The sequence below is a fragment of the Oncorhynchus tshawytscha genome, linkage group LG25 (assembly GCF_018296145.1).
Source record: "Oncorhynchus tshawytscha isolate Ot180627B linkage group LG25, Otsh_v2.0, whole genome shotgun sequence".
NCBI classification, from domain to species: Eukaryota; Metazoa; Chordata; class Actinopteri; order Salmoniformes; family Salmonidae; genus Oncorhynchus; species Oncorhynchus tshawytscha.
Window position 1 is genome coordinate 7,875,924 of NC_056453.1, and position 15,137 is coordinate 7,891,060.

A 15,137-nucleotide genomic window follows, 5' to 3' on the forward strand; every position below is an offset into this window, starting at 1 on the left:
GGCTTCCTATTTCGCAACAAAGCATCCTTCCCTCATGCTGCCAAACATACCCTCGTAAAACTGACCATCCTACCAATCCTTGACTTTGGCGATGTCATCTATAAAATAGCCTCCAACACTCTACTCAGTAAACTGGAAGTAGTCTATCACAGTGCCATCCGTTTTGCCACCAAAACCCCATACACTACTGCGACCTGTATGCTCTCGTTGGCTGGCCCTCACTTCATACTCGTCGCCAAACCCACTGGCTACAGGTTATCGACAAGTCTCTGCTAGGTAAAGCCCCGCCCTATCTCAGCTCGCTGGACACCATAGCAGCATCCACTCGTAGCACGCGCTCCAGCAGGTATATCTCACTGGTTGCCCCCAAAGCCAAATCCTCCTTTGGTCGCCTTTCCTTCCAGTTCTCTGCTGCCACTGACTGGAACGAACTGCAAAAATCACTGAAGCTGGAGATTCCCATCTCCCTCACTAGCTTTAAGAACCAGCTGTCAGAGCAGCTCACAGATCACTGCAGCTGTTCATAGCCCATCTGTATACAGCCCATCTATCTAAATCATCCCCATACTGTATTTATTTATTTTGCTCCTTTTGCACCACAGTATCTCTACTTGCACATCCATCTTTTGCACATCTACCATTCCAGTGTTTAATTGCCATATTGTAATTACTTCACCACCATGGCCTATTTATTGCCTTAACTCCCTTATTTGACCTAATTTGCACTAACTGTATATAGACTTTGTATTATTTTTTTCTACTGTATTATTGACTGCATGTTTTGTTCATTCCATGTGTAACTCTGTGTTGTTGTACAGTGGGGCAAAAAAGTATTTAGTCAGCCACCAATTGTGCAAATTCTCCCACTTAAAAACATGAGAGAGGCCTGTAATTTTCCTCATAGGTACACTTCAACTATGACAGACAAAATTAGAATTTTTTTCTCCAGAAAATCACATTGTAGGATTTTTAATGAATTTATTTGCAAAATATGGTGGAAAATAAGTATTTGGTCAGTAACAAAAGTTTCTCAATACTTTGTTATATACCCTTTGTTGGCAATGACGGAGGTCAAACGTTTTCTGTAAGTCTTCGCAAGGTTTTCACACACCGTTGCTGGTATTTTGGCCCATTCCTCCATGGAGATCTCCTCTAGAGCAGTGATGTTATGGGGCTGTTGCTGGGCAACACTGACTTTCAACTCCCTCCAAAGATTTTCTATTGGGGTTGAGATCTGGAGACTGGCTAGGCCACTCCAGGACCTTGAAATGCTTCTAACGAAGCCACTCCCTCGTTGCTCGGGCGGTGTGTTTGGGATCATTGTCATGCTGCCCAGCCACGTTTGAAACCCAGCCACGTTTCATCTTCAATGCCCTTGCTTTTATTTTTATACCCCGTTTTCACCCCAATTTCGTGGTATCCAATTGGTTTTAGTAGCCACTATCTTGTCTCATCGCTAAAACTCCCGTATGGGTTCGGGAGAGACGAAGGTTGAAAGTCATGCGTCCTCCGATTCACAACCCAACCAAGCCGCACTGCTTCTTAACACAGCACGCATCCAACCCAGAAGCCAGCCGCACCAATGTGTCGGAGGAAACACCCTGCACCTGGAAACCTTGGTCCCTTTGCAGAAAAACAGCCCCAAAGCATGATGTTTCCACCCCCATGCTTCACAGTAGGTATGGTGTTCTTTGGATGCAACTCAGCATTCTTTGTCCTCTAAACATGACGTTTAGCAAAAAGCATTTACCAAAAAGTTATATTTTGGTTTCATCTGACCATATGACATTCTCCCAATCTTCTTCTGGATCATCCAAATGCTCTCTAGCAAACTTCAGACGGGCTTGGACATGTACTGTCTTAAGCAGGGGGACACGTCTGGCACTGCAGGATTTGAGACCCCGGCGGCGTAGTGTGTTACTGATGGTAAGCTTTGTTACTTTGGTCCTAGCTCTCTGCAGGTCATTCACTAGGTCCCCCCCATGTGGTTCTGGGATTTTTGCTCACCGTTCTTGTGATCCTTTTGACCCCACGGGGTGAGATCTTGCGTGGAGCCCAGATCGAGGGAGATTATCAGTGATCTTGTATGTCTTCCATTTCTTCCATTTTTCAAACCAAGCTGCCTAATTAAATAAAGCTCTTTGGTGAAATATACTGTTTATAGGTGTCTTTTTTTTTCAAAAGTGTATTTGTCCCAAGAAATCTTGCTTGTTTCATTTTGGTCCCCTAAAATGGGGGGACTATGTACAAAATGTGCTGTAATTTCTAAACAGTTCACCTGATATGGATGAAAATACCCACAAATTATAGCTGACTGTCTGCATTTTAACCTCATAGTCATTGTATAGTTTCAAATCCAAAGTGCTGGAGTACAGAGCCAAAAACAACAACAAAAATTGCCAAAGTTCCAATTCGTCACAATATTTTGGACTGATGCCTGACTGAGCATTCTGCTCAATGCATTGTCAATGAGCGCTGATGAAGATTATCAAAAATGCATTACAGTGGCTTGGAAATACGATGACATTGAAAAGGAGGCAAATAACTTGTAGAAAAACAAAAGAATGGGGATTGATTTTAGCTAGCTAACGTTGGCATTGCTAGCTATTTTGATGAACTTTGTTAGTTAATGACAACATTGTCAACTGTCTAAAGTAAATTTGATGGCAAAAGTAGTGTGTTTCCTACTGAATATTTGACTACTTTAGCAATGTCATCGTATTTCCAGGCAATAGTGTAATTTAGACGAAACAGTAATTAAACCTAGACATTCTGGACGGGCACCACTATGGCGCCGTCGGGGAAAGGCGGCTTGAGAACGTTCATAACAATGGCATGACGCGACCGAGTGCCGGAGGTGACACCTATGAATACTTCTGTAGCTCACTGTATATGACTCTGGCTAACATCATTTGAATGAACATTCTACATTACGGCATCCCCAGCCGCGCCCTCAGAGCATGCGCAGACCAGCTGGCCGGTGTGTTTACGGACATATTCAATCAATCCCTATACCAGTCTGCTGTTCCCACATGCTTCAAGAGGGCCACCATTGTTCCTGTTCCCAAGAAAGCTAAGGTAACTGAGCTAAACGACTACCGCTCCGTAGCACTCACTTCCGTCATCATGAAGTGCTTTGAGAGACTAGTCAAGGACCATATCACCTCCACCCTACCTGACACCCTAGACCCACTCCAATTTGCTTACCGCCCAAATAGGTCCACAGACGATGCAATCTCAACCACACTGCACACTGCCCTAACCCATCTGGACAAGAGGAATACCTATGTGAGAATGCTGTTCATCGACTACAGCTCGGCATTCAACACCATAGTACCCTCCAAGCTCGTCATCAAGCTCAAGACCCTGGGTCTCGACCCCGCCCTGTGCAACTGGGTACTGGACTTCCTGACGGGCCGCCCCCAGGTGGTGAGGGTAGGCAACAACATCTCCACCCCGCTGATCCTCAACACTGGGGCCCCACAAGGGTGCGTTCTGAGCCCTCTCCTGTACTCCCTGTTCACCCACGACTGCGTGGCCACGCACGCCTCCAACTCCATCAAGTTTGCGGACGACACAACAGTGGTAGGCTTGATTACAAACAACGACGAGACGGCCTACAGGGAGGAGGTGAGGGCCCTCGGAGTGTGGTGTCAGGAAAATAACCTCACACTCAACGTCAACAAAACTAAGGAGATGATTGTGGACTTCAGGAAACAGCAGAGGGAACACCCCCCTATCCACATCGATGGAACAGTAGTGGAGAGGGTAGCAAGTTTTAAGTTCCTCGGCATACACATCACAGACAAACTGAATTGGTCCACTCACACAGACAGCATTGTGAAGAAGGCGCAGCAGCGCCTCTTCAACCTCAGGAGGCTGAAGAAATTCGGCTTGTCACCAAAAGCACACAAACTTCTACAGATGCACAATCGAGAGCATCCTGGCGGGCTGTATCACCGCCTGGTACGGCAACTGCTCCGCCCACAACCGTAAGGCTCTCCAGAGGGTAGTGAGGTCTGCACAACGCATCACCGGGGGCAAACTACCTGCCCTCCAGGACACCTACACCACCCGATGTTTCAGGAAGGCCATAAAGATCATCAAGGACATCAACCACCCGAGCCACTGCCTGTTCACCCCGCTATCATCCAGAAGGCGAGGTCAGTACAGGTGCATCAAAGCTGGGACTGAGAGACTGAAAAACAGCTTCTATCTCAAGGCCATCAGACTGTTAAACAGCCACCACTAACATTGAGTGGCTGCAGCCAACACACTGACACTGACTCAACTCCAGCAACTTTAATAATGGGAATTGATGGAAAATGTAAATATATCACTAGCCACTTTAAACAATGCTACCTTATATAATGTTACTTACCCTATATTATTCATCTCATATGCATACGTATATACTGTACTCTATATCATCGACTGCATCCTTATGTAATACATGTATCACTAGCCACTTTAACTATGCCACTTTGTTTACATACTCATCTCATATGTATATACTGTACTCGATACCATCTACTGTATCTTGCCTATGCTGCTCTGTACCATCACTCATTCATATATCCTAATGTACATATTCTTTATCCCCTTACACTGTGTATAAGACAGTAGTTTTGGAATTGTTAGTTAGATTACTTGTTGGTTATTACTGCATTGTCGGAACTAGAAGCACAAGCATTTCGCTACACTCGCATTAACATCTGCTAACCATGTGTATGTGACAAATAAAATTGGATTTGATACCATGGAAATTATTGCATCGTGTTCCCATGAGTTTACCAGTCAAATTGCCAGGGATAGACGTTCCAAGACCGTTCTATTCATTCTATTTCTATGGTCACACACACCACCGGCCTCTGTCCATCCCCCGCCTTGCTTAGTGTGCAGGCTGCGCAGCAAACAAGTATCCAAGTTTAAACAAAGTTTAAATAAAACATGTCGACTATCCATATATCCTAAATTATCATGATATTATTCAAATGGTACAATTATTTCAAATGCCGATGGCTCCATCTCCCACACACACGGTTGCTTGGCTGTGCTTAAACACAGAGGGGCAGACGGTGTAGAATTATCACGAGTGGGAAGGTGGTGAGAGGAGAGGAGACGACACCCAGGGGAGCGTGGGTAAATCAGGTCAATAACAAGGCCGAAACTCCCTCCTCTCCAGTAAAGCTATCTGATCATCCTTTAACAGACTCCCTCCCTCCATCATGGAGTCGTACTAACCACACACTCCCATGGCTCTGGGGATCCAGATTTACGAGCTCGTCAAAGCCAAATTGGGGGCGTCTCGGGCAGACAAAGTGGGACAGATTGGTACGGCTTTATTAGGGCACTTTGAAATGCATTTTGGGTAGAGAGAGCCCGTCCAGCACAAATCACATACAGATGTAGGATCCTGCCGCAGCAGGAAAATAATCCTGCATCAACAGGAAATGTGAATTATTATGTGGATTTTAATTGACATTTTTGGAGGGAAAATCTAGTCTGGAATTTCAGAAGCCTCAAATACATTACACGTTTTCAAATTCCTGCAAACTTTCCTGCAACAAATAAAATGTTATTTGTCACATGCGCCTGCATTGTTGGTTAAAGGCTTGTAAAGTAAGCATTTGACAGTGAAATGCTTACTTACATGCCCTTAACCAACAATGCAGTTAAGAAAATATTTACTAAATAAACTAAAGTAAAAAAATATGTACTTGCCAAGTAGAATAAAGGTTAAATAAAAAAATATATAGTAAATCATACACTATAGGTTAGACTAAGTGCTGCAACTGCTTAAGGCCTAATAAAGAGGCCATCAATCCATCCGTAAAACAAGCAAGGGTTGGCAATACCATTTATAGTCTCTGACTAAACATGCTAAACAAAATATCATTCATGTCATCCACAAAACAAATCAAACATGGAAAGACCGGCGGGGCGACACACTTGACTGCAATCAAATGCCGAGTGCCACTATTTCCCTGTCCTCCCGGGACATTTGGTTTTTCCAGTGAAATGCTCAATACACCGAGGTGGGCGGAGACGGCATCAAGCAGTGTGTGTGACACAATTTATCAAGGGCACCACGCACACACACACACACTGACCTCAGGCAAGCACTGGGGACACTGGGCCGAGACACTGGGCCAATGGGTTTTTCGGATAAATCAATCCAGCGCTCGGGTGAACAACACCATCACCACATGCTCAAGGTAGCAGCCAGTGGCTTGCTCCAAAACCCTCTCTAGACTAACATCCTCTATACATGTTCATTATGTTCCATCATTTGGTTCATGTATTGTGCGGAATTGAGGTTAAAATAGAATAGACTCTTTGTCATGTTGATCGATACAAATATTGATGGAAATTATTGGAATTTGTTAGCAATTTGCGTTGCCTCCATGGACAGATTGTCAGCCACTAACTGAAACAAATAAACCTTTAGAAATGAATGCTTGTATCTTCCAGTCAGGTCTATTAATTATAACATACTGTATTATACATGAATAGACGGATAGAGGATATCAAAGGATAGAAAGAAAAGGGGCGATTCTATGAGGAAAGAGAGAGAATGGCAAGTGAAGGTCATATCAGAGGAAAGCAGTGCACCTTGGCTGGGAGCCAAACCTTGGTTGCCATGGCGAGAGCCCCCCGTCTACCCATATCCTTCCACACTGTCGAGGAGATGCATTGCTGTCAGGTCAGTGGATCGTTTTGAGTGTAAAACGCCCGGCACTATTTTCTCTTCTTGTTGTTAAGGCAGTGAATCCAAGTGTGAATTATTATACTCAAATAGCCTGCAACGTTTTGTTCTGGTGAGAATCAATTACATTACCAACTCAAGGATACACAGACCAGGATTTATGAATAAAATATAAGCCGGTATTAATTTATTTTGCATTGTATCTCAAATATAAAAACACTATTCATGTATAAGTGTTAGTGAATTCAAAAGGACACGTGCCTGAATGCGTTTCATTCTTTAACAGTGGGAAGTTGTTAGGTTGAGGCAGTGTGAAATTGCAGTAAGAGAACACTCAAACGGTTACTGAGCATAGTTGACAGCACAGTGGTAAACAAAGAGCATCAAAGAACACAAGATGTGAACACGGATGAGCTCCGAGAGACGGAAGGGAAAAATCCTTCAGTATTAATCAAGAGATATTTCATCATCAAAGTCTTCCACAACAACAGAGGGTGCAGGTACAGCATCTCCCTAAGCGAAGCCAAAGTCACTGATACAAAGGAGTGACAAGAGAAACATGTTTCCCTTTGATTTTGTCTGGAAGAGTGACCATTTTGGGAGGTAGCTACTGTAGGTGTTTTGCAGGTGCCATGCATTTGTAAATGTACCATAAGTAACAGAACACTTCACACGCTATTTTAATAATGCCTACATCCGATGAATTAGGATCAGGTTAAGTACTGCTGAGGCGTGTGGATAGAGGTGGGATCAGTTCTGGCCCAGTCGGCAGATTGTAGGCTAGGCTAATGCTAGCCTACAGTCTCACTGATAAATCCACAGTCGCTCAGACACATGTAACAGCAGCAATTAAAAGGGGCAATGTGCATTGCAACATCCATTTTTGGACTTATAAATGAATGATATGTACCCATTGATTCTTGAAGAATATACCTTATAAATGCCTCATGAGTGTTGCTCAACTGGCGTATCCCATCAGAACCCAAAAATATAAGCTTGTTTTACTCCAAATGTTTGTAAACAAAGTAAATGTAAAAACTATCATTTTGATATCGTGGAGGGTCAGTCCTTGCCTCCATAGCTCAGTCTATGGAATTTGAGAATGGTTGCATTTCTCCAGCCCCATCCCTCAGATTTTTACAGAACCAGGGGCGGTGAGTACGCGTTGTTATTTTTTTTGTCTGCGGATTGCAGCTTTAATTCCCTGGCTCCCAATACACAGGGGACTCTCATGTCTCCCTCTCTCTCTCTCGCCATTCCCAGCCCTGACAGACACCGATGTGGATGGATGAGCTTCCATTTATGAAATACTCATTAAAAAAAAATGGGGAAGCTCATGAATCATTCATAAAGTATGTATTTGTGTTGGATTGTAGTATTTAATCCCCTTTAGGTTGGTTCAGATTGGGACTATTGCCCCGTCCTGAGGATAAGGCTCTGATTGTGGTATGGATGCATGCTTGTGTGTTCAACTGACTGCACAGTCCACACTAGGGAGTGTCTAGTGGAGCAGATATGGACCACTGATTGCGGGGATGTAGTGCAGTCAGTCAGTGGTGAGGGCAGAGTTGATAGCCGTGAACGTGAGGGTGGATTCAGTGGATCCAGAGTTCTATCCGCGGGGAGGAGAAGAGAGCCAGAGCGGAACGGCTTTGACGGGGCGGAAACGAGGAACGACGGAGCAGAAACGAGGAACGACGGAGCAAAAGGCAGTGTGAAATGAGATGCGGCGGGAGAGAGTCAGGGTGCAAGGAGGGGCGGTAGGGAGAAAGGCCACATTGTGTACTAGAACCAAGTATGGAGAAGGGCACCTCAAATGTAATATATGGGATCCCTCACTCCTTTATGTGTAGGGTGCAGACAATGACAGGGTATTGTGGTTGTCTGGGGAAGGAGGCTCATAGGGGGAGGGGAAGAGAGCTTGAGGTACTGCCACCCCTGGCATGGTGGGGCCTGTTGGCATAAGCCACAGTGGTGTGCCAGCTGCTGATAAGGGGATTGCTTGGCACAGATGATGAGCTGTGTGTGTAGGGGGCAGGGTGGAAAATGGAGTCAAATACACTAACGTTAGAGGTCTATTTTACTTATTTGTGGAGGGTGGTGAATGGGAGTGTGTGTAGTCCTGGGTGCTTCTTCTTTTTTGACTGAGCGAGCCCTATACCATTCCTTCAACCCCAAAACCTCTCTTTGGGTCGAACATCTGGAATTCATCTCTGGTCTTTGTACTTGGTTATCAAAGTGGCGACATCCTTTGAGATAGTCCTAAGAGCGAATAGGAACACACGCCGAGCTCGTCTGCCGGGCAGCCCAACCGGGGCCCTGTAGATCAATACAGAGGCCAAACAATCAATCCTGCAACGAAGCAATTTGGTTGCTTTAACCCTTTGGTGTCTGCGGGCAGTCATATTGCAGCCCAGTCCTTGGAGAGAGCTGTCCGAATGAAAGGTGTTGTGAACGAACGTATTTGTACTCCTAGCAATTTGAGTAGCAATAACATGCGCGGTAAATGTATAGCCCGTCAATCTTCATTCTGTCACCAATCGTATGAATGGCTCCCAGGTGATTGAATAAAACAGGGGCTCAAATCCCAAACAAGAAGAAGGAAACATGAAACGGAGCAGTCAGATGCTGACAAATGGACGTTTTGATCTCTGTATCTGTCAGTCAGAGGGGGCATTACCTTTTGAGAAGGTCAGCTAGATTTGACAGCAAAATGACAGGGCCACATTCAACACTACACTCTAAAAAAAACTATTTCCTCCACCTATTCCCATCTATACAGAAGTATTATACAGTATGTCTTAGGCTGGCTTAATGGGTGTGTAATGGCACATGTTATGACACATGCTATCATTCTTACCAGAGGTGTCTGAAAGTCAGTGGCGCATTCTCGTGCACAACACAATCACATGACTTTCTTTACCAGCCAATCAAGGGAGGAAGATGTAAAAAAGAAAAAAGAAAGTCAATATCCATATCCCAATTATATTGCATAGAGAACACTAAATGGAGAATCGGTCGTAATGGAGCAATAACATGGGATTACATTCTAGTCTGTATCAATGTCGTAAAACTGTCTTTATGATAGAAGGTGCTCACATATACGAAATAGATTTTCCCTATGGCTCCAGTATATTCACACTGTTACATAGCTAATGGTTTATATTAAGATTCATATCTTGTTTTCCATCCTCTGAATGCTCCCAGAGCACCTCAGGATCTGTGGTATATTTGTAATATATTCCAACTATTATAAGGGGTCAATAATAAGGGTTGAATGGCTTTAGGGTTATGTGAACATTATATTCTCAGTCCCAGAGATTGTTTGTTCTTTTACTGTGCAGGAATGCCGGCGGCTTCCCAGAAGTCTGCAGTGCGGATGTGTGGACCTCTGCTCTTTTTTCTCCTCCAGCACATTTACTGAGCTGGGGTTGTACGGGCTGATAGAACCCAGAGAGAGAGAACCCAGAGAGAGAGAGAGCTAACGCTATAATAATTTTAGGCCCAGAAAATATCTCGGCGCATAGTGGCATATCAAGCCTCGAGAGTTGGCTATTCATATGAAAAGTACAGAGAGTGAATTTAAATGAGAACACAATGAGTGTTGAAGAAACAAGATAATGAGGTTACTGGAGAATGGGTAGCTTTGACTAGTAATCCATCTCCCTGATAGAATGATGTTAGTGACAGTAGTGGCTTTTCATTTCTCATTGTCAATAGGATATTGAATATAATACGTGTACACTATTGAATTTAACAGATTTACCTGGAGAGGTCACACCTATACAAATGTTACCACTCGACATAGGGCTGTTGCCATGGAGACCAGGCTAAGGGACAAAGGTGACAACATTGAAACTGACCTTCTGAAGGAAGAGGACTATTCTCCCAACCATTTCGTCCCTCTGCTCCTCCAGGCAGAAGAGGGTGCGCGGCGTGCGGACGAACACCTTGGTCTTGCCGTAGGCCACGTCGTGCTCGAAGCCGCAGCCCTGCACCAGCCTCTTCACTGCCTCTTTGTCCGACGGGAGGTCGTGATTGGGCCACGTGAACTCCGAGATCATCTTGTACCTGAGGGGGCGGAATGGAGGCAGAGAGGGTCCAATATTAGTGGGCCTCAAAACACTTTAGCACCATCGCTAACCAGAGTGGTTCTGATAGTTCAGAGCATGGTGCGTACAATGCAGTAATTGGGTTTATTGCTGAAAGGGCCCAAACACACTGCAAACAGTGTGTTAACTGTTCGTCACATTGGACTAAATGACTGACTTGAATTCCCAATTGTGTCTGCATCACTCTTCTTCTTTCACAAAACATACACTTTGTTGAAGTGATTTGTTCTTTGACAGTGACTCACAGAAAAAAATGCCCCGCAAAATACATGAGAAAACAGAACGATTGGCAACATTACAGGACACTGTGACAAGATATTATTGGACGGCCAAGAGAGGTCAAAACACTGCGAGCAGGCCTGTCAACCGATTCCTACATTAGTTATTCGCTGGCATTTTACTGCCAAAGCATGATGTAATACACAGTCCAAATTCATCAGTGAAGGAAATGAGGGACAGAGTTAGAGGAGAAGTGTGTTATGCAAAACTATCACCGCTAACTACCACAGATATTACCTCATCTAATTTGACTGAGGAAGGGCAGGGGCGAGACAGGGCGAGACAGCTGTGAATGTATTAGGGGCAAGGTTTTTTTTAAAAAGGTGTGTTTGCACGTGTATTTCCATTTGTTTGGGACCATTTGGAGCTTGTGTGTGAGTGCAGTTTGAACAAAATCCTAATTGAACTGCCAAGAGTCCAAAATAAATCCTATTAAAAATCCTCCTTTTGCACACAATATGAACCTGCCTCTGTTTCCCAGATGTTTAATATCACACTTTTAGAAGAAATATCTTGCTATATTTTGTCCTAATTTATTATGTAAAACAAGTGTGTGAGTGCACACGTTTGTATGATTGAGAGACAGAATCTCATTTAGTTGTCTACGGTGTCGTCTAGTCTAATCTGATGCGAGAGACTTGCAGCATCATAAGTGACAACACTGCTGTCACATAGCGCCCACTCACAAGCCGATGTGATGATGCTAAGGCCCTCCTCCCCACTGCAAAGCTCTCTATGATTTAGTCCAGTACTGACTGGATTCTGCTTTACCAAACTCAAGGCCAGCCCCAGTCTATTAATTTAGTCACGATTTGGTGTTAAGAGTACTGGATGTACACTACCATTCAAAAGGTTAGGGTCACTTAGAAATGTCCTTGTTTTTGAAAGAAAAGCACATTTTTTGTCTATTAAAATAACATAAAATATCAGAAATACAGTGTAGACATTGCTAATGTTGTACATGACTATTGTAGCTGGAAACGGCTGATTTTTTATGGAATATCTACACAGGCGTCCAGAGGCCCATTATCAGCAACCATCACTCCTGTGTTCCAATGGCACGTTGTGTTAGCTAATCCAAGTTTATCATTTTAAAAGGCTATTTGATCATGAGAAACAGATGCCTCACAAGTCCTCAACTGGCAGCTTCATTAAATAGTCAACAGATCGTCAACAGTGAAGAGGCGACTCCAGGATGCTGGCCTTCTAGGTAGAGTTGCAAAGAAAAAGCCATATCACAGAGTGGCCAATAAAACAAAAAGCTTAAGATGGGCAAAAGAACACAGACACTGGACAGAGGAACTCTTTCTAGAAGGCAAATGCTGATGCTCCAGATACTCAACTAATCTAAAGAAGGCTAGGTTTATTGCTTCTTTAAAACAGTTTTCAGCTGCCCTAACATAATTGCAAAAGGGTTTTCTTAATGATCAATTAGCCTTTTAAAATGATAAACTTGGATTAGCTAACACAACGTGCCATTGGAACACAGGAGTGAAGGTTGCTGATAATGGGCCTCTGGACGCTTATGTAGATAATACATAAAATTTTAAAAAATCTGCCGTTTCCAGCTACAATAGTCATTTACAACATTGACAATGTCTACACTGTATTTCTGATTATGTTATTTCAATGGACAAAAACTGTGCTTTTCTTTCAAAAACAAGGACATTTCTAAGTGACCCTAACCTTTTGAATGGTGGTGTACGTAAATGAATGTCATGGTATAATGGTAGAGAAAAAAAAGAATGAAGGAATGTTCAGTAGGTGAGCGGATCGAAAACAGAGGCAGGAAGTAGTGACACATTGAAAGCGTAAAATGAATCAGAAGTGATCATTGTGAGGTTCATATTGTTGATGAATCCTGTCTCAATACGACAGAGCATGTCCCCCTCCCCCCCCCACCCCCCACTAAAGTGCAGCGCGTCAACTGCATTCGATGGAAAAGACACGTCATTAAAAACACACCCACTCTGTTGCAGGGCTGTTTTCCTAGTGAAGGGCAGGGCACAGGAACATTGTGTTGGGGTGGGCTCGTATTCACAAAGAGGGAATTGTTTAAGAAAATCTTCAAATTAAATCCCACTGCGAGCAGTTTTAATGCATTTTTGTAACTTTGCACAATGATTTTGCTCTGGGAAAATGTCCGTCAGACTAGGAATGCTGCTATCGGATGGGGATCTGGCCTTTTATATCATAATGAATAAGACTATACGGAAAGGAGGGAGTTGACCCTAAATCACCACTACTCGGGACCTGATTCTCCTTCTACCTGGAGATGAGGTTTAAGCTCGTACCTCTGGAGGAAGCGGGGGTACTCCTGGCGGTTGGCGAATCCGGCGCGGCGCACACGAACGTTCTCCAGTAGGCCCAGGTACTCGACCTGGTGGCGACAACGCTCGTACTCGAACAGCAGGGGCGACTTGACGTCGTTGGGCTTGATGCAGCGCACATAGTAGGGCTCCTGTACACACAAACCACCAGGATGACCAAAGCGAGGAGACACAGCGAGGAGACAAAGCGAGGAGACAAAGCCCCCCCCAGTCTCCTATCCTCTATCGGCACGGATGTGGAACAACTGGACAGGTGAAAGCTAATTCCTATAGGATATCCAACATGTTTTTTTTTTTTTAAGACTTTATTTAAAAAATTTTTTTTACATCCTGTGAATTTACATGTATAATTTCAGAGGAGTAGACTATTGAGATGAACTCGCTCTGTCAAGTCAGTAGTACACGTTCTCAAAAAAAATGTCATGTTGTTGTTGGCCAATGAAATAGTTGCCAGGAGGTGGCCACAACCCTCACCTTGCATGCCAGGTTCTCCACCAATGCGATCATGGAGTTCTTAAAGAGGGTGGCGGCCGTTAGGGGTCGTTTGGTGACCTCAGTGATACTCAGCTTGCCCTCCGGCCACATCATCTTCAGCACTGGGTTGGAGCTACGGAGAGAGAGGTAGAGAGGGGAAGAGGAAAAGAGTGAGAAAGAGAGGAGCGGGGGGAAAAAAAGGGGAGGAAAAATTGGTTATCAGTGCATCATAGAAGGCTACAGTGGGACCATGAGATAGGGAGGGAGGAGGGCGAGAGGAGAGGGGATAGCAGGTGTGTGTTGACTCTAACCTGTTGTACAGTAGCCTTTTGAAGTCCTGGAAGAGAGTGTCCTTGTTCTTGTCGATGAAGCCAACCACAGAGTACCTGCGGTAGTACATAAGTACACACACACTTTGATCATCTTTTTCAGACACTAAGACAACATACAGCACCAAAGACGGTGCTTAAAAATGACAACAGCGTCTCCTAAAACCTACTCAGAAATGATTACAATGGATGAATCACAGAAGAATTAGAGAACAAATCCTCTGTTTCCAGAAAAACAGTGGGAGTGTTGGAGCCATCAGTAAGACGCAGGAGGAAACTGGCCCATTAAAGGCCTGACTCCACAGTCTCAGGCTGTATCTCAAATGGCACCTTATTCCCTATATAGTGCACTACTTTTGACCAGGACCCCATTGACCAGAGCCCTATGGACCCTGGTCAACAGTAGTGCACTATATAGGGAATAGGGTGCCATTTGGAACGCGGTGGATCTCAAGTTTGAGTACTCTCTGAACCAGTTAGGCTAGGCTGCAGGCAGAGTGGATGTCACAGTCCATGGTATTTATCGCTCATATTTAAAGACATATAATTGATGTCTATTTTCTTTAATTCATGTAATTCAGGGCTCTGTGAAGCAGACTTTGGTCTCAGTATGACTCCCTGATAAAACAAAGGTTAAATAAAAGATATTAACCATGGGGATGTAGCTCGGAGATGCTGGGCAGGACAGACATGCAGGCGTTGAGGATGACTTGCATACTGTAGCATACACAGCTGGTGATTTGGTTGATGATAGTGTTTGATGATCTCGTGTTTTTGTAATGATGAGGGTGATGGAGTCACCTTAGGGTCATGATAGGGGCTGCACCAAATGCTTGATGTATTATAATAATTGATTATGCTTAGGTTGTATTAATAGAAGGGGAGGGGTTATAAGACCCCTCCC

General features: G+C 44.1%; 1 protein-coding gene across 3 annotated transcripts in view; it reads right to left on the reverse strand.

The window, feature by feature from the left end:
• The window catches only part of LOC112224153 (unconventional myosin-Id), a 124,148-nt gene that overhangs the window by 56,455 nt on the left and 52,556 nt on the right, over positions 1-15,137 (reverse strand). For all 3 annotated transcript variants that reach the window (XM_042305906.1, XM_042305905.1, XM_042305907.1), the window contains 4 exons: positions 14,216-14,290; positions 13,905-14,037; positions 13,395-13,561; positions 10,573-10,780 (listed from right to left, as the gene is read on the reverse strand). In XM_042305906.1, the coding sequence (XP_042161840.1) occupies positions 10,573-10,780; positions 13,395-13,561; positions 13,905-14,037; positions 14,216-14,290 (583 nt within the window). The remainder of the gene's footprint in view (positions 1-10,572; positions 10,781-13,394; positions 13,562-13,904; positions 14,038-14,215; positions 14,291-15,137) is intronic.